At 41.8% G+C, this 27,701-nt stretch overlaps 1 protein-coding gene across 14 annotated transcripts in view; it reads right to left on the reverse strand.

Annotated features, from left to right (window-relative positions):
* The window catches only part of LOC133554659 (diacylglycerol kinase zeta-like), a 244,663-nt gene that overhangs the window by 210,819 nt on the left and 6,143 nt on the right, over positions 1-27,701 (reverse strand). For 10 of the 14 annotated variants that reach the window (XM_061903652.1, XM_061903655.1, XM_061903650.1 and 7 more), the window contains exon 1: positions 1,801-2,789. In XM_061903652.1, coding sequence (XP_061759636.1) covers positions 1,801-2,072 — 272 coding nt within the window. In that variant the 5' untranslated portion in view covers positions 2,073-2,789. Of the gene's footprint in view, positions 1-1,800; positions 2,872-22,609; positions 22,702-27,701 lie in introns of those variants that run through there. The other 4 variants (XM_061903648.1, XM_061903649.1, XM_061903651.1 and 1 more) reach the window with 4 other exon arrangements.

The following is a 27,701-nucleotide window of genomic DNA, read 5'->3' on the forward strand; positions in this document are numbered from 1 at the left end:
TCAAACATGCGGCCCGCAAGACGTCATTTTGCGGCCCGCGCTTTGATATGACAATTTCATGTTGGTCCGGCCCGCGAGTTTAATATGAACGCCGCTTGACAGCGTCATACTTGCCAACGTTTCCAATTTTCCTGGGAGTCCCCTGAATTCAGGGAACCTATTCTCTCAAAAACCCTGTCGATTTTTACCTAATCAACAATATTCAGGGGGTGCCATAATGGCACTGCCTTTAGCGCCCTCTACATACTATACAAACAGCGTGCAGGCCCAATTATATGTTGCAGCTGAGTGTGTTGTACGCACGTGTGCTATTGCAAGACATATTTGATCAACAGCCACACAGGTCACACTGAGAGTGGCCGTAAAAAACACTTTAACACTGTTACAAATATGTGCAAAACTGTGAACCCACACCAAACAAGAATAACAAACACATTTAGGGAGAACATCCGCACCGTAATACAACATAAACACAAGAGAACAAATACCCAGAATCAAATACAGCCCTAACTCTTCTGGTCTACAATATACACACACCCGCTACCACCAACCCCCCACGCCCTCACGCTAACTTGCGTATATTGTAGCCCGGGAGAGTTAGGGCTGCAAGGTGTTCTGGGTATTTGTTCTCTTGTGTTTAAGTTGTGTTAGGGTGCAGATGTCCTCCCAAAATGTGTTTGTCATTCTTGTTTGGTGTGGGTTCACAGTGTGGCACATATTTGTAACAGTGTTAAAGTTGTTTATACGGCCACCCTCTATCACAATCCCCAAAGAGGGCACTTTAACTTGATGATTACTTCCATGTGTAAAAATATTTATTTATAATTGAATTATTTGTTTATTTTTCAACAAGTTTTATAGTTATTTTTATATATTTTTTTCCAAATAGTTCAAGAAAGACCACTACAATTGAGCAACATTTTGCACTGTTATACAATTTGATAAATCAGAATTTGATGACAGTGCTGTATTTTACATCTTTATCTCTTTTTTTCCAACCAAAAATGCTTTACTCTGATTAGGGGGTACTTGAATTAAAAAAATGTTCACAGGGGGAACATCACTGAAAAAAGGTTGAGAACCACTGTTATAGAGGACGTTAAAGGCAGTGCAGTCACGGCAGCTCTTAATAATGTCGGCTGGGTGAAAATTGGGACAAATTCGGGAAAATGGTTGCAACGGTAGATTGTCGGGAGGTGCACTGAAATTCATGAGTCTCCCGGAAAAATCGTGAGGGTTGGCAAGTATGTTGCTAGGGCGGGAAAGCCTTTCAGAGAAGGTGAATTCATTAACAAGTGCATGTTAGATTTTTTAAGAAATCTTTTCTTGCGGCCCAGCCTCACCCAGTTTCTGCATCCAGTGGCCCCCAGGTAAATTGAGTTTGAGACCCCTGGTATAGACAATGTCGGACTTAATCGTGCATCGCTAAGTACCATATTTGATTGACGTAACGAGTGCCATGCTGCTGTGATCATGACATTAATGAGAAAAAGAAGAAGTTTGTTTGCAGTTGATTTCCTGCTATGAATATTGGTCCCAACTACAATTAATGTCTGCAGTAGTTTTCACTGTGTGAAGTATATACAGTTGTTCGTCTCATTATTTGGCTGTATAAGTCCCTGTTGTTCATCAATCTGGTTCAAGTAAACAAACAGTACCCTAATAGCCTGAAACCCTGTGTCGTGAGAAATTTTCTATCCCTGAAATATTTACTATCCCCTGCCGCAGGAGCGCACACAGTGGCGGACCTAGTGAAATGTCAATAGGTCGCGTGATTGCAACTAAACTATTGCTTCTTACCTTCTCGTGAAGAGTTTGAGTCCAGTGAAAGATTTGGAGCATCCGAAAAGCATTTCCCTGTCGTCCTCCGTATAATTTGAGAGAAAACAGGCGTTGGAATGAGAAGTGGGTGAAGAGGAGCAGGGTGAGGAGTCGGAAGAGCTGGAATTAAAAACGTCTATTTCGCTTTTTCCACTGAACAAAAAGTCCTCCCCATCGCCTTCTTTTTCCCGGAGAGGATATCTACAGGTGTTCATGTCAGCCTCAACGGCCGGATCAGTGTTGACGTCCATGACATTCGAATCCGAACTAATGTTTAGTCCTGCCTCATTTTAACTGAAGAATCCGCCATCAACCTTTTGGAGTGCACACAAAAAGGAAGGCTTAAAGCACTGTAAACTGCCATTCTAAATTATAGTGAGAATATAATACTACAAAGAAGTGTCTGTAGTGTGTACAATCACAGACATGAGTACAAAACCTCGTATCCTGAAAAAAATATTTTTGGTAAAGCAGAAACATTTACTCAAGTTACTCTGCTAATACTAAAATAGAAAATTTCATTCCACAAATAATTAAAATATGGCTACCCTGCACAGACTACCAAATCAATTGTTTACAAGTCACATGTACTTTGAAATGGACACACAAGGGCCATTTCATACACACAGTATACAGAGATTAGTATTGAGACCTGAGGGGGAGATAATCCCTGACAGCATTCCTCTTCACGTTCCCGACTACTTAAATAGTTTTACAGTGGGTCACGGTTGCGTTAATTCATATATCTCACAACGAAAGGGACACGCGGGAGCAAAAATGGATGGATTTGGATATACTCCAGTGTTTTATATCCAATTTGTTTTACCACGCTCTTCTTCCTCCTTCACTCTTTTTCACACAGCTTCCTCTCCCGTTGATTTCTCTGCAAATTGTTCTTCTGTGTTCCTCTCTGACTGAATCCCATTCGATTCCAACATTGATACACCAGTCAAGTATGTTTACAACCTCGTGTGCCAACTTTAACCCTCTCATATACGAAAACGCTCATCTCCGTCTGGCTAAAACCCGGAAGTGGATAAAACAACAATCTGGTGATCGGGTCCTTAAAATGTTAGCTGCCCCGCAAAATGCCTGATTAAAACGTTCACTGTGATGTTCATTGGTCAGATGATGAAGCCCATCCATTCATCTTTCTAATGCTTGTCCCTTTAGGGCAGGGGTCACCGAACTTTTTGAAACCAAGGGCTACTTCTTGGGTACTGATTAATGCGAAGGGCTACCAGTTTGATACACACTTAAATAAATTGCCAGAAATAGCCAATTTGCTCAATTTACCTTTAATAAATGAATCTATAAATATATACATAAAAAATGGGTATTTCTGTCTGTCATTCCGTCGTACATTTTTTTTCCATTTCCGGAAGGTTTTTTATATAGAATAAATGATGAAAAAAAACACTTAATTGAACGGTTTAAAAGAGGAGAAAACACGAAAAAATTAAAATTTAATTTTGAAACAGTTTATCTTCAATTTCCACTCTTTAAAATTCAAAATTCAACTGAAAAAAAAATGAAGAGAAAAACTAGCTAATTCGAATCTTTTTGAAAATATTAAAAAAAAGAATTTATGGAACATCATTAGTAATTTTTCCTGATTAAGATTAATTTTAGAATTTTGATGACATGTTTTAAATAAGTAAAAATCCAATCTGCACTTTGTTATCATATACAACAAATTGGACCAAGCTATATTTCTAACAAAGACAAGTCATTATTTATTCTAGATTTTCCAGAACAAAAATTTTAAAAGAAATTCAAAAGACTTTGAAATAAGATTTAAATTTGATTCTACAGATTTTATAGATTTGCCAGAAAAAAAAATTGAATTTTAATCATAATAAGTTTGAAGAAATATTTTACAAATATTCTTTGTCGAAAAAACAGAAGTTAAAATGAATAATTAAATTAAAATGTATTTATTTTACTTCACAATAAAAAAAAAATACTTGAACATTGACTTAAATTGTTTGGAAATAAGAGGAAGGAATTTAAAAGGTAAAAAGGTATATGTGTTTAAAATCCTAAAATCATTTTTAAGGTTGTATTTTTTCTCTAAAATTGTTTTTCTGAAAGTTATAAGAAGAAAAGTAAAAAAATAAATGAATTTATGTAAACAAATGAAGACCAAGTCTTTAAACTATTTTATTGGATTTTCAAATTCTGTTTGAGTTTTGTCTCTCTTAGAATTAAAAATGTTGAGCACAGCGAGACCAGCTTGCTAGTAATTAAATTAAATTTAAAAAATAGAGGCAGCTCACTGGTAAGTGCTGCTATTTGAGTTATCTTTAGAACAGGCCAGCGGGCGACTCATCTGGTCCTTACGGGCTACCTGGTGCCCGCGGGCACCGTGTTGGTGACCCCTGCTTTAGGGATTGCAGGGGGTGCTGGAGCCTATCCCAGCTGTATTAGGGGGAAAAGCGGGGTACACCCTGGACAAGTCGCCAACTCATCGCAGGGCCAATTCAACCAATTGGTTCAAGAAAGTGTTTCGGTATCATAAACCACCTTGTGGCCAAATATATAATTACAAACAGCTGTATGTTTGTAATTTAACAACATGGTCGATGTGGCAGGTAATGTAATATTTTCCTAACCTGACTCTCGCCAGATCCTTATAGTTCGCTGAGCCCCCTTGTGTGGAGCTCAGCAAACTACAATGATCTGGCGAGAGTCAGGTTAATGTTTTCCTTTCACCTTGGGAAAATGGCATATGGGCTTAAAGGGAAAAAATTGTTTTTAAATATTGCCCATCATTCACAAGCTTTAGGTAAGAACACATTTTTTTTTTTTTTAATGAATTCTAAATAGTAAATAAATGCGATTAAAAGTCAGCTTACAATGGAGCCAATGGGAGTCGTTCCATTCTGCCTATACAATGCTTTAAAACAGGGGTGTCCAAAGTGCGGCCCGGGCGCCATTTGCGGCCCACAGGTAATTTTTTAACGGCCCCACGTCACATTTTAAAAATTCTATTAAAAAGAAAAAAATAATAAACATAAAAAGTGTTATAAAAGAGCCAACAGGTGAAATGTAACAAGAAAATGTTGCAATTTTGACTCTTATAACACAAAGCTGCCATGCAGGCTGTTTCTTTCTTTAAAAAATAATAATGAATCAAAATCAATGACATTATGAATTATTGACCTATTCAAGGCTCCAATAACGTCACATTAAATATTCCACTTTGAGATATTCTTTGGGGAAAATGTTGCATATTTTGTGTTTGCTATGTAAAAAAGTACGCTGTTTCTGTTTTTTAAAAAGGGCCTAAAACAAACAAACAAAAACATAAACAACAATAAAATTTATAATCCGAAGTTGATCTGGAGGTTATTGTGTTAAAAGTAAACAGTTAATAAAATGTATAATTTATCTTTTAAGACTTTAATGAGTAGGACCCTTTTGGATCCCCACTAGTTGTTGTGTTATTTTTTTTTAATTGTCATTGCTAAAAAGAAAACAATAGTAATGAATTAAAATCAATGTTGTTATGAGTTATTGACCTTTTTAAGGCTCCAATTATTATATAATTTCAAATATTTCACTTAAAAATCTTATTGGGTGAAAATAAATATTACATATTTTGTGTTTTTTCCATAAAAAAACAGGGGTTTCTTTAACAAAAAGAGCATACAACTTAAATCTTTAATAGCGTTATATTAACAGATAGACCTAATGTTGATCAAGAGATTCAAAAGTGAGGGATGCCGTCAAGCTGAAGAAGGAGTCCTATCGGGTCCTTTTGGCTCATAGGACTCCGGAGGCAGTGGACAGGTACCGACAGGCCAAGCGGTGTGCGGCTTCAGCGGTCGCGGAGGCAAAAACTCGGACATGGAAGGAGTTCGAGGAAGCCATGGAAAACGACTTCCGGACGGCTTCGAAGCGATTCTGGACCACCGTCCGCCGCCTCAGGAAGGGGAAGCAGTGCACAATCAACACTGTGTATGGTGTATGGTGTTCTGCTGACCTCAACTGCGGATGTTGTGGATAGGTGGAAGGAATACTTCGAAGACCTCCTCAATCCTACCAACACGTCTTCCTATGAGGAAGCAGTGCCTGGGGAATCTGTAGTGGACTCTCCTATTTCTGGGGCTGAGGTCGCTGAGGTAGTTAAAAAGCTCCTCGGCGGCAAGGCCCCGGGGGTGGATGAGTTCCGCCCGGAGTTCCTTAAGGCTCTGGATGCTGTGGGGCTGTCTTGGTTGACAAGACTCTGCAGCATCGCGTGGACATCGGGGGGGGTACCTCTGGATTGGCAGACCGGGGTGGTGGTTCCTCTCTTTAAGAAGGGGTACCGGAGGGTGTGTTCCAACTATCGTGGGATCACACTCTTCAGCCTTCCCGGTAAGGTTTATTCAGGTGTACTGGAGAGGAGGCTACGCCGGACAGTCAAACCTCGGATTCAGGAGGAACAGTGTGGTTTTCTTCCTGGTCGTGGAACTGTGGACCAGCTCTATACTCTCGGCAGGGTTCTTGAGGGTGCATGGGAGTTTGCCCAACCAGTCTACATGTGCTTTGTGGACATTGAGAAGGCATTCGACCGTGTCATTCGGGAAGTCCTGTGGGGAGTGCTCAGAGAGTATTGGGTATCGGACTGTCTTATTGTGGCGGTCCGCTCCCTGTACAATCAGTGACAGAGCTTGGTCCGCATTGCCGGCAGTAAGTCGAACACATTTCCAGTGAGGGTTGGACTCCGCCAAGGCTGTCCTTTGTCACCGATTCTGTTCATACTTTTATGGACAGAATTTCTAGGCGCAGTCAAGGCGTTTAGGGGTTCCGGTTTGGTGACCGCAGGATTAGGTCTCTGCTTTTTGCAGATGATGTGGTTCTGATGGCTTCATCTGACCGGGATCTTCAGCTCTCACTGGATCGGTTTGCACCCGAGTGTGAAGCGACCGGAACGAAAATCAGCACCTCCAAGTCCGAGTCCATGGTTCTCGCCCGGAAAAGGGTGGAATGCCATCTCCGGGTTGGGGAGGAGACCCTGCCCCAAGTGGAGGAGTTCAAGAACCTAGGAGTCTTGTTCACGAGTGAGGGAAGAGTAGATCGTGAGATCGACAGGCGGATCGGTGCGGCGTCTTCAGTAATGCGGACGTTGTACAGATCCGTTGTGGTGAAGAAAGAGCTGAGCCGGAAGGCAAAGCTCTCAATTTACCGGTCGATCTACGTTCCCATCCTCACCTATGGTCATGAGCTTTGGGTCATGACCGAAAGGATAAGATCACGGGTACAAGCGGCCGAAATGAGTTTCCTCCGCCGTGTGGCGGGGCTCTCCCTTAGAGATAGGGTGAGAAGCTTTGCCATCCGGGAGGAACTCAAAGTAAAGCCGCTGCTCCTTCACATCGAGAGGAGCCAGATGAGGTGGTTCGGGCATCTGGTCAGGATGTCGCCCGAACGCCTCCCTAGGAAGTGTTTAGTGCACATCCAACCGGTAGGAGGCCACGGGGAAGACCCAGGACACGTTGGGAAGACTATGTCTCCCGGCTGGCCCTGGAACACCTCGGGATCCCCCGGGAAGAGCTGGACGAAGTGGCTGGGGAGAGGGAAGTCTGGGTTTCCCTGCTTAGGCTGTTGCCCCCGTGACCTGACCTCGGATAAGCGGAAGAAGATGGATGGATGGATAATAATAAAAATAATAATACTGAATAATGACACATTTTTATATTTTTTGACCAAAATCAAGCCTGAATGGGGGCCCAAATGCATATTTTTTGTACATATATTGTATTGGTTTTTAACATAAAATCATATCAAAATGGCCCCCATTGCTTTGGTTTTTCAGTGTGCGGCCCTCAGTGGAAAAAGTTTGGACACCCCTGCTCTAAAACATCCACACACATGGACTATCCATCCATCCATTTTCTACCGCTTGTCCCTTTCGGGGTCGCGGGGGGTGCTGGAGCCTATCTCAGCTGCTTTCAGGCGGAAAGCAGGGTACACCCTACAAAAGTCGCCACATCATCGCAGGGCCAACATAGATAGACAGTCAACATTCACACACTAGGGCCAATTTAGTGTTGCCAATCCACCTATCCCCAGGTGCATGTGTTTGGAGGTGGGAAGAAGCCGGAGTACCCGGAGGGGACCCACGCAGTCATGGGGAGAACATGCAAATAATAAACGGTAATAATGATGGCGGTGGCAAAACTCCCGACAGTTAGTATTACGCTTTTAAATTAAAATGATCTTAGAAACTGAGATTGATAACTGCACTTTGATAAACCCACGGTGGACTGACTGGTGCTGACAGCTCGCTAAATGTTATCATGAAAACAAGAGACATACTCGGTCTTTCTCTGTTAAAAACAACATACACCAATCTAAACCTATATTAACATATTATTGTCTGACCAACTAAGAATATATATATATATATATAATACAAACGCGGTTTCCATATGAGTTGGGAAATTGTGTTAGATGGAAATTTAAACGGAATACAATGATTTGCAAATCATTTTAAACTCATATTCAGTTGAATATGCTACAAAGACAACATATTTGATGTTTAAACTGATAAACTTTTTTTTTCGCAAATAATCATTAACTTTAGGATTTGATGCCAGCAACACGTGACAAAGAAGTTGAGAAAGGTGGCAGTAAATAATGATAAAGTTGAGGAATGCTCATCAAACACTTGTTTGGAAACTCCCACAGGTGTGTAGGCTAATTGGGAACAGTTGGGTGCCATGATTGGGTATAAAAGCAGCTTCCATGAAATGCTAAGTAATTCACAAACAAGGATGGGGTGAGGTTCACCACTTTGTAAGCAAAACTGTCGAACAGTTTTAGAACAACATTTCTCAACAAGCTATTGCAAGGAATTTAGGGATTTTACCATGTACGGTCCGTAAATTCATCAAAAAGTTCAGAGAATCTGGACAAAACACTGTACGTAAGCGATGATATTACGGACTTTTGATCCCTCAGGCGGTACTGCATCAAAAATCGACATCAGTGTGTAAAGGATATCACCACATGGGCTCAGGAACATTTCATAAAACCACTGTCAGTAACTACAGTTGGTCTCTACATCTGTAAGTGCAAGTTCAAACTCTACCACGCAAAGCCAAACCCATTTATCAACAATATCCTGAAACGCCGCCGACTTGGCTGGACCCAAACTCACCTAAGATGAACTGATGCAAAGTGGAAAGGTGTTCTGTGGTCTGACGAGTCCACATTTCAAAATATGTTTGGAAACAGAGGATGTGGTGTCCTCCAGAACAAAGAAGAAAATAACCAATCGGATTGTTATAGGCGCAAAGTTCAAAAGCCAGCATATGTGATGGTATGGGGCTGTATTAGTGCCCAAGGCATGGGTAACTTACACATCTGTGAAGGCACCATTAAAGCTGAAAGGTCCATACAGGTTTTGGTGCAACATATGTTGTCATCCAAGCAACATTATCATGGACGCGTCTGCTTACTTAAGCAAGACAAGTGTTACAACAGCGTGGCTGCGTAAAAAAAGAGTGCAGGTACTTTCCTAGCCCGCCTACAGTCCAGACCTGTGTCTCTTCCTCAATGTGTGGCACATTATGAAGCGTAAAATACGACAGCGGAGACCCCGGACTGTTGAACGACTGAAGCTCTACATAAAACAAGAATAGAAAAGAATTCCACTTTTAAAGCTTCAACAATTAGTTTCCTCAGTTCCCAAACGTTTATTGAGTGTTGTTAAAAGAAAAGGTGATGTAACACAGTGGTGAACATGTCCTTTCCCAACTACTTTGGCACGTGTTGCAGCCATGAAATTCTAAGTTAATTATTATTTGCAAAAAAATATCAAGTTTATGAGTTTGAACATCAAATGTCTTGTCTTTGTAGTGCAATCATTTGAATATGGGATGAAAAGGATTTGCAAATCATTGTATTCCGTTTATATTTACATCCAACACAATATCCCAACTCATATGGAAACGGGGTTTGTATGTATATATATATATATATATATATATATATATATATATATATATATATATATATATATATATATATATATACATATACACATATATATATATATATATATATATATATATATATACACAGCGGAGAAAAAAAGTATTTAGTCAGCCACCGATTGTGCAAGTTCTCCCACTTAAAATGATGACAGAGGTCTGTAATTTTCATCATAGGTAGACTTCAACTGTGAGAGACAGAGTTTGAAAAAAAAATATCCAGGAATTTAAATTGCAGGAATTTTAAAGAATTTATTTGTAAATTCTGCCAAACACGGCGAGTTGAGTTTATACCAAAATGGATACATGGATGATACAGCAGAGGGTTGGGAGAATGTCATGTGGTCAGATGAAACCAAAATAGAACTTTTTGGTATAAACTCAACTCGTCGTGTTTGGAGGAAGAAGAATACTGAGTTGCATCCCAAGAACACCACACCTACTGTGAAGCACGGGGGTGGAAACATTATGGTTTGGGGCTTTTTTTCTCCTAAGGGGACGTAATGATTGATCCGTGTTAAGGAAAGAATGAATGGGGCCATGTATTGTGAGATTTTGGGCCAAAACCTCCTTCCATCTCCTCTCTGAGCTGCTACCTTACCGTGGTAGAGGAGTTTGCGTGTCCCAATGATCCTAGGAGCTATGTTGTCTGGGGGTTTTCATGCCCCCTGGTAGGGTCTCCCAAGACAAACAGGTCCTAGGTGAGTGATCAGACAAAGAGCAGCTCAAAGACTTCTATGGAATTACAACGAAATGAACCCAGATTTCCCTCGCCCGGACGTGGGTCACCGGGGCCCCGCTCTGGAGCCAGGCCCGGAGTTGGGGCACGATGGCGAGCGCCTGGTGGTCGGGCCTGTTCCCATGGGGCCCGGCCGGGCACAGCCCGAAGAGGCAACGTGGGTCATCCCTCCAATGGGCTCACCACTCATAGGAGGGGCCATAGAGGTCGGGTGCATTGTGAGCTGGGCGGCAGCCGAAGGCAGGGCACTTGGCGGTCCGATCCTCGGCTACAGAAGCTAGCTCTTGGGACGTGGAACGTCACCTCACTGGGGGGGAAGGAGCCTGAGCTAGTGCGCGAGGTAGAGAAGTTCCGGCTGGATATAGTCGGACTCACCTCGACGCACAGCAAGGGCTCTGGAACCAGTTCTCTCGAGAGGGACTGGACCCTCTTCCACTCTGGCGTTGCCGGCAGTGAGAGGCGACGGGCTGGGGTGGCAATTCTGGTTGCCCCCCGGCTCAAAGCCTGTACGTTTGAGTTCAACCCAGTGGACGAGAGGGTAGCTTCCCTTCGCCTTCGGGTGGGGGGACGGGTCCTGACTGTTGTTTGTGCTTACGCACCAAACAGCAGTTCAGAATACCCACCCTTTTTGGGTACACTCGAGGGAGTACTGGAAAGTGCTCCTCCGGGTGATTCCCTTGTCCTACTGGGAGACTTCAACGCTCATGTTGGCAACGACAGTGAAACCTGGAGAGGCGTGATTGGGAAGAATGGTCGCCCGGATCTAAACCCGAGTGGTGTTTTGTTATTGTACTTTTGTGCTCGTCACAGTTTGTCGATAACAAACACCATGTTCAAACATAAGGGTGTCCATATGTGCACTTGGCACCAGGACACCCTAGGCCGCAGTTCCATGATCGACTTTGTAGTTGTGTCATCGGATTTGCGGCCTTATGTTTTGGACACTCGGGTGAAGAGAGGGGCGGAGCTTTCTACCGATCACCACCTGGTGGTGAGTTGGCTGCGATGGTGGGGGAGGATGCCGGACAGACCTGGCAGGCCCAAGCGCATTGTGAGGGTCTGCTGGGAACGTCTGGCAGAGTCTCCTGTCAGAGAGAGTTTCAATTCACACCTCCGGGAGAACTTTGAACATGTCACGAGGGAGGTGCGGGACATTGAGTCCGAGTGGACCATGTTCCGAACCTCTATTGTCGAGGCGGCTGATTGGAGCTGTGGCCGCAAGGTTGTTGGTGCCTGTCGTGGCGGTAATCCCAGAACCCGTTGGTGGACACCAGCAGTGAGGGATGCCGTCAAGCTGAAGAAGGAGTCCTATCGGGTTCTTTTGGCTCATAGGACTCCGGAGGCAGTGGACGGGTACCAACGGGCCAAGCGGTGTGCAGCTTTAGCGGTCGCGGAGGCAAAAACTCGGACATGGGAAGAGTTCGGGGAAGCCATGGAAAACGACTTCCGGACGGCTTCGAAGCGATTCTGGACCACCATACGGCGCCTCAGGAAGGGGAAGCAGTGCACTATCAACACCGTGTATGGTGCGGATGGTGTTCTGCTGACTTCGACTGCGGATGTTGTGGATCGGTGGAGGGAATACTTCGAAGACCTCCTCAATCCCACCAACACGTCTTTCTTTGAGGAAGCGGTGCCTGGGGAATCTGTAGTGGACTCTCCTATTTCTGGGGCTGAGGTCGCTGAGGTAGTTAAAAAGCTCCTCGGCGGCAAGGCCCCGGGGGTGGATGAGTTCCGCCCGGAGTTCCTTAAGGCTCTGGATGCTGTGGGGCTGTCTTGGTTGACAAGACTCTGCAGCATCGCGTGGACATCGGGGGCGGTACCTCTGGATTGGCAGACCGGGGTGGGGGTCCCTCTCTTTAAGAAGGGGGACCGGAGGGTGTGTTCCAACTATCGTGGGATCACACTCCTCAGCCTTCCCGGTAAGGTTTATTCAGGTGTACTGGAGAGGAGGCTTCGCCGGATAGTCGAACCTCGGATTCAGGAGGAACAGTGTGGTTTTCGTCCTGGTCGTGGAACTGTGGACCAGCTCTATACTCTCGGCAGGGTTCTTGAGGGTGCATGGGAGTTTGCCCAACCAGTCTACATGTGCTTTGTGGACTTGGAGAAGGCATTCGACCGTGTCCCTCGGGAAGTCCTGTGGGGAGTGCTCAGAGAGTATGGGGTATCGGAATGTCTTATTGTGGCAGTCCGCTCCCTGTATGATCAGTGTCAGAGCTTGGTCCGCATTGCTGGCAGTAAGTCGGACACGTTTCCAGTGAAGGTTGGACTCCGCCAAGGCTGTCCTTTGTCACCGATTCTGTTCATAACTTTTATGGACAGAATTTCTAGGCGCAGTCAAGGCGTTGAGGGGTTCCGGTTTGGTGGCCACGGGATTAGGTCTCTGCTTTTTGCAGATGATGTAGTCCTGATGGCTTCATCTGGCCGGGATCTTCAGCTCTCACTGGATCGGTTCGCAGCCGAGTGTGAAGCGACCGGAATGAGAATCAGCACCTCCAAGTCCGAGTCCATGGTTCTCGCCCGGAAAAGGGTGGAGTGCCATCTCCGGGTTGGGGAGGAGACCCTGCCCCAAGTGGAGGAGTTCAAGTACCTAGGAGTCTTGTTCACGAGTGGGGGAAGAGTGGATCGTGAGATCGACAGGCGGATCGGTGCGGCGTCTTCAGTAATGCGGACGTTGTATCGATCCGTTGTGGTGAAGAAGGAGCTGAGCCGGAAGGCAAAGCTCTCAATTTACCGGTCGATCTACGTTCCCATCCTCACCTATGGTCATGAGCTTTGGGTCATGACCGAAAGGATAAGATCACGGGTACAAGCGGCCGAAATGAGTTTCCTCCGCCGGGTGGCGGGGCTCTCCCTTAGAGATAGGGTGAGAAGCTCTGCCATCCGGGAGGGGCTCAACGTAAAGCCGCTGCTCCTCCACATCGAGAGGAGCCAGATGAGGTGGTTCGGGCATCTGGTCAGGATGCCACCCGAACGCCTCCCTAGGGATGTGTTTAGGGCACGTCCAGCTGGTAGGAGGCCACGGGGAAGACCCAGGACACGTTGGAAAGACTATGTCTCCCGGCTGGCCTGGGAACGCCTCGGGATCCCCCGGGAAGAGCTAGACGAAGTGGCTGGAGATAGGGAAGTCTGGGCTTCCCTGCTTAGGCTGCTGCCCCCGCGACCCGACCTCGGATAAGCGGAAGATGATGGATGGATGGATGGATGGACCTCCTTCCATCAATGAGAGCTTCGAATGGTTGACCAAATACTTATTTTCCACCATAATTTACAAATAAATTATTTAACATTCCTACAATGTGAATTCCTGGATTTTTTTTCACATTCTGTCTCTCACAGTTGAAGTGTACCTATGATGAAATTTACAGACCTCTGTCATCATTTTAAGTGGGAGAACTTGCACAATTGGTGGCTGACTAAATACTTTTTTGCCCCACAGTATATATATATTTATCCATTTTTTACCGCTTATCCCCTTTGGGGTCGCGGGGGGCGCTGGTGCCTATCTCAGCTACAATCACATATACATATACATACATATATATATATATATATATATATATATATATATATATATATATATATATATATACATAAAATATACAGTGTTGAAATAATCCTAAATGAAATACAATGACTTGGTTTATATTATTGTATATACTAGGTCAGGGGTAGGGAACCTATGGCTTTAGAGCGGGGTTCAGCAACCCGCAGCTCCAGAGCCACATGCGGCTCTTTAGCGCCGCCCTAGTGGCTCTCTGGAGCTTTTTTAAAAAATGTATTAAAAATGGAAAAAAATGAAGGAAAACAACAAAAAATTTTAAATATGGTTTCTGCAGGAGGACAAATATGACACAAACCTCTCTAACTGTTATAAAGCACACTGTTTATATTAAACATGCTTCACTGATTCGAGTATTTGGCGAGCGCCGTTTTGTCCTAATTTTGGCGGTCCTTGAACTCACCGTGATTTGTTTACATGTACAAATTTCTCCGACTTTCTAGGACCGGTTTTATGCCACTTCTTTTCCCGTCTCATTTTGTCCACCGAACTTTTAACGTTGTGCGTGAATGCACAAAGGTGAGTTTTGTTGATGTTATTGTCTTGTGTGGAGTGCTAATCAAACATATTTGGTCCCTGAATGACTGCAAGCTAATCGATGTTAACATGCTATTTAGGCTAGCTATATGTACATATTGCATCATTATGCCTCATGTGTAGCTATATTTGAGCTCATTTGGTTTCCTTTAAGTCCTCTTAATTCAATTTATATCTCATGACACACTATCTGTATGTAATTATGTAATTTAATTTTGTGCAGCTCCAGAAAGATTTGTTTTTTGTATTCTTGGTCCAATATGGCTCTTTCAACATTTTGGGTTGCCGACCCCTGCTCTAGAGCCAGATGTGGCTCTTTTGATGACTGCACCGGGCTCTCAGATAAATCTTAGGTGACATTGCTTAACACGATAAGTAATGAATAATTCCGCTGGTAATCACAGTGTAAAAAATAACGTTCAAAATATAAAACATTCTCAAGCATTTTCATCCATCCATCCATCCGGTTTCTACCGCAGCTGTTCAAGAAGTCGCATTAATGGTAAGAAGTATTTAATTTCTTTTTGATTAGCCTCAGAATAACACTGTTATTAAAAATAATAAGAGACTTATTATACACTAAAAATGTTGGTCTTTCTTAAAAATGCATGCGTATAGTTGTATTCAGTGTTAAAAAATAAATAAATTATATCGCTCTCACGGAAATGCTTTAAAAAATATCTGGCTTGTATGGGTCACTCAGCCAAAAAGGTTCCCGACTCCTGTGCAAGGTAATAAAATCAGTGTCAGTTGAGTCGGTCCATAGGTTGCCTGTAGGGATTTTATTGTCCAGCAGATGTCAGTATTTAGTGACACAGTATTAACAGAGTATCAATACAGTTTTGCAATGTGTCGAAACGATTCATGGCGCCTCATCAACCCATCCCTAACATCATGTGTCCCCCACCATTGAGTTCCCCTCACAATGGTTCCGGTTTTATCATGTGACCTGAGTAACCAATACATGACAATAGGGACTTTTGTCAGGTCCGGAAACAATTATTAATGTTTACATTGTTTCTTATGGGGAACTTTGCTTTACTATACAAACTTTTTAATTTGCAAACCATTTAACCAAGAATCAATTAACTTTGTAAATCGAGGTTATATGACTTTACTATCACGCTGCCACTACAGAAATAAAAAAAAAAGTAAATTAAATAACTGTACAACCTCCTGGAAGTTATTCAGTGTTCAAAATCCTTTCGAAAATAATGTATAATTTCTGACCTGAAATGATGTTTGACAATTCAAGTGATCAGAGTAAAACTGCAATCAGGGAAATGACATTGTGTATACATTTAGTACGTTTTTTTATTGTTAGAGAGCGCAATGCACACTGTGCATGTACTGAACAAACTAATTGGTTAGCTAGTTCCTGTCGTGTTCATCTCATATGTTTAATTTCCTTTGTGCATCCTTCAAAGCCATGCTCTAATTGAAAATCAAGCACATTATGTCCAGGAAGTCAGAACTTAATGGGGGAGCCTTGTCAATGTTTATTATTACTAATAACACAACAGAGGTTATGATGATAAACTGATTGGCACGCAGAACTGAAATACTGGGTAAAACAAAATACCAAAGTCTATAAAGAGGCAGAAAAAGAAGAATGACAGAAGGCAACGACTTGAAATAAGAAAAGACACTGCAATGTTCATATCATGAACAAAATATAGTACAATTAAGAGTAAAATGTCGACAGATTGGAATGATATTGATATGATTGTAGTAAAGACGTACAAAACCCAAAACCAGTGAAGTTGGCACGTTGTGTAAATCGTTAATAAAAACAGAATACAATGATTTGCAAATCCTTTTCAACCTATATTCAATTGAATACACTGCAAAGACAAGATATTTAATGTATGAACTGAGAAACTTTTTTTTTTTTGCAAATAATCATTAACTTTGAATTTAATGGCAGCAATACATTGCAAAAAGTAGGCACAGGGGCATTTTTACCACTGTGTTACATGGTTTTTCCTTTTAACAACACTCAGTAAACGTTTGGGAACAAAGGAGACAGATTCAGTGGCGTAGTGGTTAGAGTGTCCGCCCTGATATCGGTAGGTTGTGAGTTCAAACCCCGGCCGAGTCATACCAAAGACTGTAAAAATGGGACCCATTACCTCCCTGCTTGGCACTCAGCGTCAAGGGTTGGAATTGGGAGTTAAATCAGCAAAAACGGTTCCCGGGCATAGCCACCGCTGTTGCTCACTGCTCCCATCACCTCCCACGGGGTGAACAAGGGGATGGGTCAAATACAGTGGACAAATTTCACCACACCTAGAGTGTGTGACAATCATTGGTACTTTAACTTCAACTTTTTAGGTGGAATTCTTTCCCATTCTTGCTTGATGCACAGCTTAAGTTGTTCAACAGTCCGGGGTCTCCGTTGTCGTATTTTACGCTTCATAATGTGCCACACATTTTCAATGGGAGACGGGTCTGGACTACAGGCAGGCCAGTCTCGTACTCGCACTCTTTTACTACGTAGCCACGCTGTTGTAACACGTGCAGAATGTGACTTGGCATTGTCTAGCTGAAATAAGCAGGAGCGACCATTATAACGTTGCTTGGACGGCAACATATGTTGCTCCAAAACCTGTATGTACCTTTAAACATAAATGGTGCCTTCACAGATGTGTAAGTTACCCATGCCTTGGGCACTAATACACCCCCATACCATCACAGATGCTGGCTTTTGAACTTTGCGCCTATAAAAGTCTGGATGGTTATTTTCCTCTTTGGTCCGGAGGACACGACGTACACAATCTCCAAAAACAATTTGAAATGTGGACTTTTCGGACCACAGAACACTTTTTCATTTTGCATCAGTCCATCTTAGATGAGCTCTGGCCCAGCGAAGCAGTCAACGTTTCTGGGTGTTGTTGATAAGTGGCTCTCGCTTTGCATAGTAGAGTTTTAACTTGCACTTACAGATGTAGCGACAAACTGTAGTTACTGACAGTGGTTTTCTGAAGTGTTCCTGAGCCTATGGGGTGATATCCTTTACACACTGATGTCGATTTTTGATGCAGTACTGCCTGAGGGATCGAATGTCATGGGCATTCAATGATGGTTTTAAGTTAAAGTTAAAGTAGCAATGATTGTCTCACACACACTAGGTGTGTTGAAATTTGTCCTCTGCATTTGACCCATCCCCTTGATCACCCCCTGGGAAGTGAGGGGAGCAGTGGGCAGCAGCGGTGCCGCGCCTGGGAATCATTTAACCCCCAATTCCAACTCTTGATGCTGAGTGCCAAGCAGGGAGGCAATGGGTCCCATTTTTTTTATAGTCTTAGGTATGACTCGGCCGGAGTTTGAACTCACAACCTACCGGTCTCAGGGCGGACACTCTAACCACTTGGCCATTTAGTAGTGGGCTGATTTATCCAACGTATCTGAACCCATCCATCCATTTTCTACCGCTTATTCCCTTCGGGGTCGCGGGGGACACTGGAGCCTATCTCAGCTACAATTGGGCGGAAGGCCTGGACAATTCGCCACCTTATCACATGACTAACACAGATAGACAGACAACATTTACACTCACATTCACACACTAGGGCCAATTTAGTGTTGCCAATCTCTGAAACTTTTGATGATATTACCGACTGGAGATGGTGAAATCCTTAAATTCCTTGCAATGGCTCGTTGAGAAATGTTGTTCTTAAACTGTTCTACAATTTGCTCACGCATTTTTTCACAAAGTGGTGACCCTTGCCCTATCCTTGGTTGTGAATGATTGAGCATTTCATGGAAGTTGATTTTATACCCACTCATGGCAAACCTGTTCCCAATTAGCGTGGGATGTTCCACAATTGAAATTTTTTTTTTTTGCCAGTTTTTTGAAACATGTTGCAGGCATCAAATTCCAAATGAGCTAATATTTGCAAAAAATAACAAAGGTTACCATTTCGAACATCAAGTATCTTGTCTTTGCGGTGTATTCAAATGAGTATAAGTCGAAAAGGATTTGCAAATCCTTGTATTCTGTTTTTATTTACGATTTACACAACCTGCCAACTTTACTGGTTTTGGGTTTTGTAATTGATAAAACTCCATTACATATATGTGTAATTGATCGTTCAAAACCGATACATTTCCACACAAACTGAAAAAAGCCAAAGTCATCCCAATACATAAATCTGGTGTCATACAGCATTTTAACAACTGCAGGCTTATATCCATAATCTCACAGTTCTTTGAAATACTTGAAAAACGTTTGAAAAGTTAAACGGCTCAGTAGTTAAGCTAGTAGAGAAGATAACAAGCTTTGTAAAATATATGAATAGAAAAGAAATACGGGGTGGGTATATTTGTTTATTTAAAAAAAAAACCTTTTGAAGAATTAATCGAGATATTGTGATAAGGAAAATGGAAAGCTAGAGTGTCAGCGAAAAAATTGACAGCAGTTTGTACAAATATGTAAAGAGAAGTCTAAAACGTACTTATTATCTGTGATGTCCAACGAGTATCAGTATCCGCTACTGTTTATCATGTACAGTACATAATTTACATCAGTAAGGTATCAAATTGAAGTTTGTGTTTTTTTGCTGATGACACAAATATTGTTTCTGCTCTTTAAAGTAATAAAATAAGTAAAACTGTCAGGCTTGTCCCTGACAGTTTTGGTCTATGTCTTAGTTTTTCCTCTGCATTTGTCTTTAGCTCCTGTCAGCACTCTTATTTTGGTTCTGTTTCCTGTTTGTCTCCCTGAGTGCTGTGTAACCCTCAGCTGTGGCTGATTGGCACCTGGCCACACATGGGATCAATCAGCCAGCCACTATTTAAGACCTGTTTTCTCCTCCAGTCAGGGCTGGATTATTGTCGTGTCAGTGTCATTTTCTACTTGTCATTCCTACTGGTCGTGTGATTGCAGCGTAGCGGTAAGCTATATTTGGTAGATGTTTGTAGCTTACTGTTTTTTGTTCCCTGCTTCCGATTTGTTTGTTCATAGCCCTTAGTTTGTTATATCCGCCCACGTGCGTACTTTTTGTTTGTACCCTTTGTTTGTTCTAGTATTTTAAATTAAACTGTTTTCCTGCAAAATGCCTCCCTCCTTCTCTGCATCTTGGGGTTCGACACAAAATAACTCTGACAAAAACAATGGTTCGACAAAAGTAATTTATGTTGATAGGGAATCGTGGAGTTGGGAATCAAAACCACAGAGTTGTAAGAGAATAAGAAAGTGAACTTGTGCTTGTCACTACAAGCTCTGCTCAAAACCTCGCACAAAATGTATGTGTGGCAAAATATTAGTAAAGTATTGGAAACTTAAGGTAAAGCAAAACACATTCTCAACTGTACAGCCTTGTATCCTCTTTATTGTACTTTACTGTGTAGTGAAGTGAAATATATTTATATTGTGCTCTTTCTCTAGTGACTCAAAGCGCTTTTATATAGTTAAACCCATTATCTACATCTTTAAGCTACATTTAAACCAGTGTGGCTGGCACTAGGAGCATGTGGGTAAATTGTCTTGCTCAAGGACACAACGGCTGTGACTAGGATGACAGAAACAGGAATCGAACATGGAACCATCAAGTTGCTGACGCAAATTTTCAGGACTTATGCAGATTCCAAATACAGATCAGCAAATAACTGCTAGAAGGTAAGAAAAGTTGCTTTTGCATATTATTGCGAAACAAAATGCCAGATATGTCTTAACTTATACACACACCATAATGATACTCGTATGGTGAAGCACTACAATCCATCAAGCGGTGCATTTTGATGTATTTTTGAGCGCTGTGTGTAATGTTCTATATTTTTAATGGAACATATACAATTTTGGTGTTATTTACTGCCATCATATAGCAGTCTACACATTTCTCTTGTGTGACTGCCATCTACTGGTCACAAATAGCATTTCACCATGTACTAAGTAAAGTAGCTTTGAGGTTGGAAGCACAACCAAAATCATTCTGTACATTAGACGGACCGGGATATAAGGCCACAGTCGAGTTTTGAGAAAATAAAAGGGTTTTAAGTGTGCTTTATAATCTGAAAAATACAGTACATCTGTGAAAATTGGAGTAAACGTGTGCATGAGCACCTTGCAAAAGTTTACACAATGTTGTATCGGTGACACACAAATTACCTCTTTATCAAGTCACAAATAATACAATTTTGGGATACATATAAAGGTTGAAATAATCTGCTGCCACCAAATATCCAAAATATGTTTGAGGATAGAAAATTAAACTAATTTGAGGTGTGAAGAGAATTTAAATCATTATGTTAATACAAATCTTGAAAGTAAAGTATGTGTCAGTTTGTAGAATCAATTGAAGTACAAAATCAAACTAAGCAATAACATAATTCAAGAAATACAAAAACAATTATTTGAGAGGTCAACAAGGAGAAGGACAGAAAATACAATATTTTAAGAGTGTATTGTGTATATATATAATCTAAATATGAGAAAATTATGTTTTTATTCATGGATGTAATTATATATGATATGTGCATTGTATTGCAGATAAATAATCAGATGATCATATCTGAGTGATGGGTCAGGAAATTATAAGCTTTTGCTTCATCCTGTTCCATTTTGGACACACCGTGTTTCTTTTTTTATTTTAATGTTACTATTGTTTTTTTTTTAAATGCCAATATTGTATTAGAGATGCTATTTTTTTAAATGTGTATAAGGAGAGTACAGCATTTTCGTTTGTTTTTTGAAAGAATGAAATGAAATTAAAACTATCCTGTTTAAAACAGATACGGATGCACGTCAGGCAACACTGACACTTACATAACCGAGTCTGTCAGTCTTAGCAGCTGGCCAGCCATGACTCATCCAATTCTACATCAACCCTACTCTCCCTCCCCCAACAGTCAACACCACCTCTTTTTCCACAAATTCATCCAATATATTACAGATTATTCCAATATAGGTTAAGATTAACATTCATGCTTAAAATCTCTGCACCACAAAAGATGAAGGGGGGGTGCAATTGGTGTGTGAACACCTTGCGGAGGTCATAGTCTACCACACACTATATATATATATATATATATGTATATGTATATGTATATGTAGAAATATATATATACATATATATATATTTCTACATATACATACACATATACATATATGTATATGTAGAAATATATATATATTTCTACATATACATATATGTATATGTGTATGTATATGTAGAAATATATATATATATGTATATATATATATTTCTACATCCATCCATCCATTTTCTACCGCTTATTCCCTTTCGGGGTCGCGGGGGGCGCTGGCGCCTATCTCAGCTACAATCGGGCGGAAGGCAGGGTACACCCTGGACAAGTCGCCACCTCATCGCAGGGCCAACACAGATAGACAGACAACATTCACACTCACATTCACACACTAGGGCCAATTTAGTGTTGCCAATCAACCTATCCCCAGGTGCATGTCTTTGGAGGTGGGAGGAAGCCGGAGTACCCGGAGGGAACCCACGCATTCACGGGAAGAACATGCAAACTCCACACAGAAAGATCCCGAGCCTGGATTTGAACCCAGGACTGCAGGAACTTCGTATTGTGAGGCAGACGCACTAACCCCTCTGCCACCGTGAAGCAAATATATATATATATATATATATATATATATATATATATATATATATATATATATATATATGCGTATCTATATGTGTATCTATCTAACGTGTTTCCCTTTCAAGTGTCCCTATGAAAACGAAAGAACACATTCTTGAGGGTTGATGTGAGCTATCTCTGATGTAAGACCACTCAAGTTACACGCTTTTTAAACCTGGCTGACCTACTTTCCTTGCTCTCTGTAAGATTGGTGGCTGCTTATAACATACACACTATTTTGTGTGGTAAACCAACATACATGCGTACAGTCCACAGGAAGAAATACTTGTCATGTTCATATTGAACAGGTTAGCGTTAAACACATTCCACTTCATATTTTGCTTTGAAGCGCTTCCTTACCTGTAAGACACCTGCTTCCTAAAGGTCAACTGCACAAAGTCAGCTTCCATTTGAGCGGCATACATTCTGTCTTCCTTCTCCACCTGCTCTGTCTGAAACAACAAAGCCGTTTTAAATCCATACGTAATTCATTTTGCACTTTTGGTGTGAAAGTGCTTTGCATTAAAAAAAAGGCACATTTTTACAGTGTGCAATGACTATTTGATTAAGTACATAGGGATGATGTTCGTTAAGAAATGATCGAGTTAGAGCCCATTATCGAATCCTCTTGTCGAACCGATTCCTTATTGAATCTCCAAATCCAAAAGCCATAGATGTTATGTGACTGGGCCGGCACGCTGTTTTATATGTTGGAAAAGCGGACGTGACTGAGAACAGCATGCGACCGTTATAGGGTGAAGGTTTCAGGTGATAGAGAACTCTAAAGGCATGCCTCCAGTGAGCATATAGTCCTGCAATTGCCAACAAACACATCACCAACATGGACGCTCACTTTCGACATCCCGGTGAAGCAGTATGTGAAGAAGAAGGGGACCAGCACGGTAGCGAATCAATACGCACAACAGGGCAAGAGAAGTCGGCTTTTACTGTTGTGCTAGATTGTTATGCTAATGGACAAACAAGACTGACTTTCAAAATGAGGAGAAGGAATCTGGCGTGTTTGATGAAGAACTTGCCCAGCTGTTCATTTTGGACACAGAAGATGAAGACTTTGATGGATTCGTAGATGAGGATTGATCAAAAAATAATGTGAGTACATTGATAAATAATAAAGTACATCAAAACTCAGCTTTGACCCTGCTGCCTTTTTAAAACAGCGTCCATGCATGCAAGCGTATGTTTTAAGATAGCGTAGTTTTAAGATAGCATATGTTTTAAGCTAGTGTATGTTTAACCATGCCTGCACCCAAAAATATGCTGCGCCTTATTTATACGTTAAATACAGAAATAGCACCCGTAACTGATACGGCGCCTTTTAATACGGTGCGCCCTATGGTCGCGAAAAAACGGTATAGTAGCTTCGATAACGGGAACCGGTTCTCAAAAAGGGATTCGAATCCATAGAACCGGTTCTTTTCTTATCAAACAATCGGGAGAACCGGTTTCGAACATCATCCCTACCTGCACAATTTTGCAGAATAACTGACATTGTTATTAATCAAGTTCAGAGCTGTTCATCAAAACGGAACAAATTTTACTTTGTGCAAATGGAACAATAGATTATTTTTCCCACCTCTAGTCTTTACCCAGAGCTTTTTTCAATGTTTGGAAGTAAAATCTTACATCTTTTTTGTTTCAATTTTTACACCTAAATAGCTTTACTACAGTCTTATAATGTATGTGTTTTTAATGTGACTATAATAGTCCTTTTGAACTTCTATATGTGTTAAAATTATTGCGTCAAGTGACCTTGTGTTCATGTTTGCTTTGCTGTTTTGTGGAGGAAAATAAAGGAGGAAATAAACTATCAAAACAATTTAAAGAACAACACAACAACAAGCAAAATGTATATAATAACATATGCATGTTTGGCTGATCATCTGAAAGCATTTTTTTTTTAACCCATGTAAATTAATAAACACAAGTGTTGAAAATGCCGCTGTTGGGATTCATTGTCTGAGTTAATTGCAACTATTCAAAAATTGGGGAAAATATTCAGTTCCCGTGACCTCGCAGGGGAAAAGCGGTAGGAAATGGATGGATGGAGTCAGTTATTTCAAGTGTTATTTCACTTAATATTTACAAGTACAGTTGAACATACAAACATTTACAACAGTATTTCTAAAAAAAAAAAAAAAAATAAACTGTTATATTGTAGAGCGAAAGGACTATTTAGAATTCTGGTACACCATCTGGATTGTGTGCGTTATGTGCAAAGTAAATTATAACCTGCTACCCAATGATGTACAACAATTATTTTCAACAAAAGATAAGAAATATGATCTTAGAGAAAAATGTAATTTTAAATATCTATATGCACATACAACAGTTAAGACTTTTAGCATATCAGTATGTGAACTTAAATTATGGTATGAATTAAGCAAAGCAATCAAAGGATGCACTAAAATGACTCAGTTCAAGAGGTTGTTCAAACTAAAAGCGGTTACTGATTACAAAGAAAAAAAAGGTTTATTATTATCTTGAACTTTTTTGAACATTTTAGATAACTCATCTCATTATGAGAATTGGAATTGATATGAACCCTTATTAAGAGAACTGTGCTATTTGGAATTTCTCTATAGAATGAAAAAGATGACAACAGGAAGTGCACATGTGTTCGGAATTTATAAGAAGTGGAAAGGGTTACGATTAAATAAGCCTTGCTTCTATCTAGGCCTTTTTGGACATTTTGTAAAGAGAAATTAGAATCTGCAAGGTATATGATGTGTGACTTCAGGAAGACAATGACCCCTGTTGAGCCCATCAACATCCAGGGCCCGGAGATGGCAGTAGTGGGGCAGTACAAGTACCTGGGAGTCCACTTGAACAGCAGACTGGACTGGAAGGACAACAGCAAAGCTGCATACAAGAAGGGCATGAGCAGACTCGTTTTCCTAAGGAAGCTCAGGTCCTTCAATGTGTGCAGCAAGCTGTTGGAGATTGTTGGAGTTATTCAGTCTGTTGTGGCCGGTGCCCTGTACTTTGCAGTGTTTTGTTGGGGGAGCAGCACCAGCAAAAGGGACTTAAACCGGATTGACAAACTGATCCGGAAAGGCGTTTGTGTCAGTGAGGGACAGGAGGGAGCCGGACAAACTGCTCGCTATCATGGCCAATCCTACCAACCCACTCCACTTGACAATTGAGGGACAGCAGAGCTCATACTCCAAAACGCTCCTTCAGCTTCATTCCCACAGTGTTCGATTCAAGAAGTCCTTCATTCCGCAATCCAACAAGCTATAAAATAACTCGCCATACAGCAACAGATGATATCTGTCTATTACCTGACCACTTTTATGTTAGCTACCTCTCTTTGTTCATAACGTAAATTTTCTGCCGGATATACCGTATTTCCTATAATTGCCACCAGGCCTATAGTATGCGCCTGCCTTCAATTACTGCCGGGTCAAACTCGCTTCGCAAAATAATTAGCGCATGCTTAGTATTACCGCCGGGTCAAACTCGTGACGTCACGAGTGACACTTCCCCTGTCATCATTTTCAAAATGGAGGAGGCTGATTTCAATAATTTGAAATCGCATAAAGGGAAGAAGATTAAGAGCTATTCAGTAGGATTAAAGGTCCAAGCTATTGAATACCAGTATGCTAAAAAGAACAGTAAGCAGCTATGTTTTTTTAATATACCTGTGGAGCCGACGGTCCGACAGACAGGCAGGGCACCCTGTAGCCTGGCCCAAGATGGCGGCGAGGAGACGCCGAGCGAGCAGAGAGGAGGAGCGAAAGAGCGATCTGGACTTAGGTTTTATTGAAAAATAAACAAAGTCAAACTGCTCAAGCCATGTCCTTCTTTGGTGGTCCTGGGAACCTGCAAGACGCCGGCTTGAGACCGTAGCTGCGTCTGTCAAATATGAATCATTAAATGATTCCGGCCTCCTGGTGGTAGAGGGCGCTAGTGATCCTTCTTGCGACTATTCGGCTGCAGAAGAAGTGAAATGAGTGACGTGATTGTGCTGGGACGGCTATGACGCGGCGGGAGCACGACGGACCTTTGCTGGTTATGTAAACAACCGGGCTGAAATAAAGCATGTTCCAGTCCTAAATACCCAGTGTATTATTTATACAATAACACTTCATGCAGCGGTGGGATAAAGAAATCACCCACGGAGCAGAACGGGAGGGGGAGTTGTCAGAGGATAATTCTGTCGTCGCCTGCACTCGAGGAGCCGAGCTAACTGATAGCAGCGGTCTGATAGCAGTTTTCTAAACTGGACTTTCAATCGAAACAGGAGGTAATAAAGGAAGTTGTCCATCGAGACATAGAGACTTTTAAAACTGAAGAAAGATAAGGAAGACTTCTATAAACAAGTTATCGATGCTGTCATGGATTTCATTTATAAGTAAAGGTAAGACCATAATAATGTCTTTTTTATTAAATGTGCTTTTCATGATGGTATCCTTACATCACACTCAAAATTTTACTGCATGCTTTTGGTAAGTGCCAGAGTGAAAAGAGGTTTTAAAATAATTAGCGCATGCTTACTTTTACCGCATGCCTTTGGTAAGCGCAGGAGTGAGAAGAGGTTTTAAATTAATTAGTGCCCCGGCGGCAATTCAAGGAAAAATGGTACTCTCTATTTTATGCTGCCCTTTTTTTTTTGCTGCAGTTGTTACATATATATATACATACATATTCTTTGCCAAGATGGCGCTGCTGTAGTGTCTGCTGTAGGCAGGAACTCTGTGCTCTTGTATCATCCTTTTGTGTTTCCCTCTTGTTTTCATGTGTTATTATATTTTTTTGCCTTTTGGTCCGGGACCCTTTGGGACTGTGTGACAAGGGGTGTCACTTTCGTGACCTCTGTGGTGCTTTTTTTGTGGATTTCTGGATCTGCCTCCCGGGAGCCTTTTGGCCATGGAGACCAGCTACGGGCTGGAGGAGATGCGGATGAGGGGACAGGGCTGCGGAGCTAGCACTGAGCGCTGGGACGAAGAGGCTTCGCGGTGTCTTGGCTGGGTGAGCAGGTGTCAGACACCTCAGTCTCCTTGGACATATCATCGCTCATCCATGCGGACTGGACACTGGCCGAGAGTGGAGTCGGCTGTCTTGGTTGCTTTGATGGGTCTGCTCCTGTCTCTGGCCATGCTCCCTGCATCCCAGCGGACGATGGCGTGGAACACCGCTGCTTTAATGTCTTTAATGTCCTCTGTGTTCTTTGATGTTTGATGTTTCCCTCTTACACACATGTAAGAGGGATGTGTACTATGGCTATGAGTTGTTGTTTTTTTCCCTTGGCCTCAGTCTGCACCCCCTCTCCAGGGCCCAGGCTAACACCAATTTTTTTTTATTTTATTTTAATCCTCTATTTTTTTCTCCCCCCCCCCCTTGTATAGCTGTATCTCATCTTTTTTTTGTAAGGGGCGCTGGAAACCGGCAGACCCGTCAGCGATCCTGTTCTGTCTCCCTTTAATGTTTG

This window comes from Nerophis ophidion, linkage group LG06, assembly GCF_033978795.1.
Source record: "Nerophis ophidion isolate RoL-2023_Sa linkage group LG06, RoL_Noph_v1.0, whole genome shotgun sequence".
Lineage (NCBI taxonomy): Eukaryota > Metazoa > Chordata > Actinopteri > Syngnathiformes > Syngnathidae > Nerophis > Nerophis ophidion.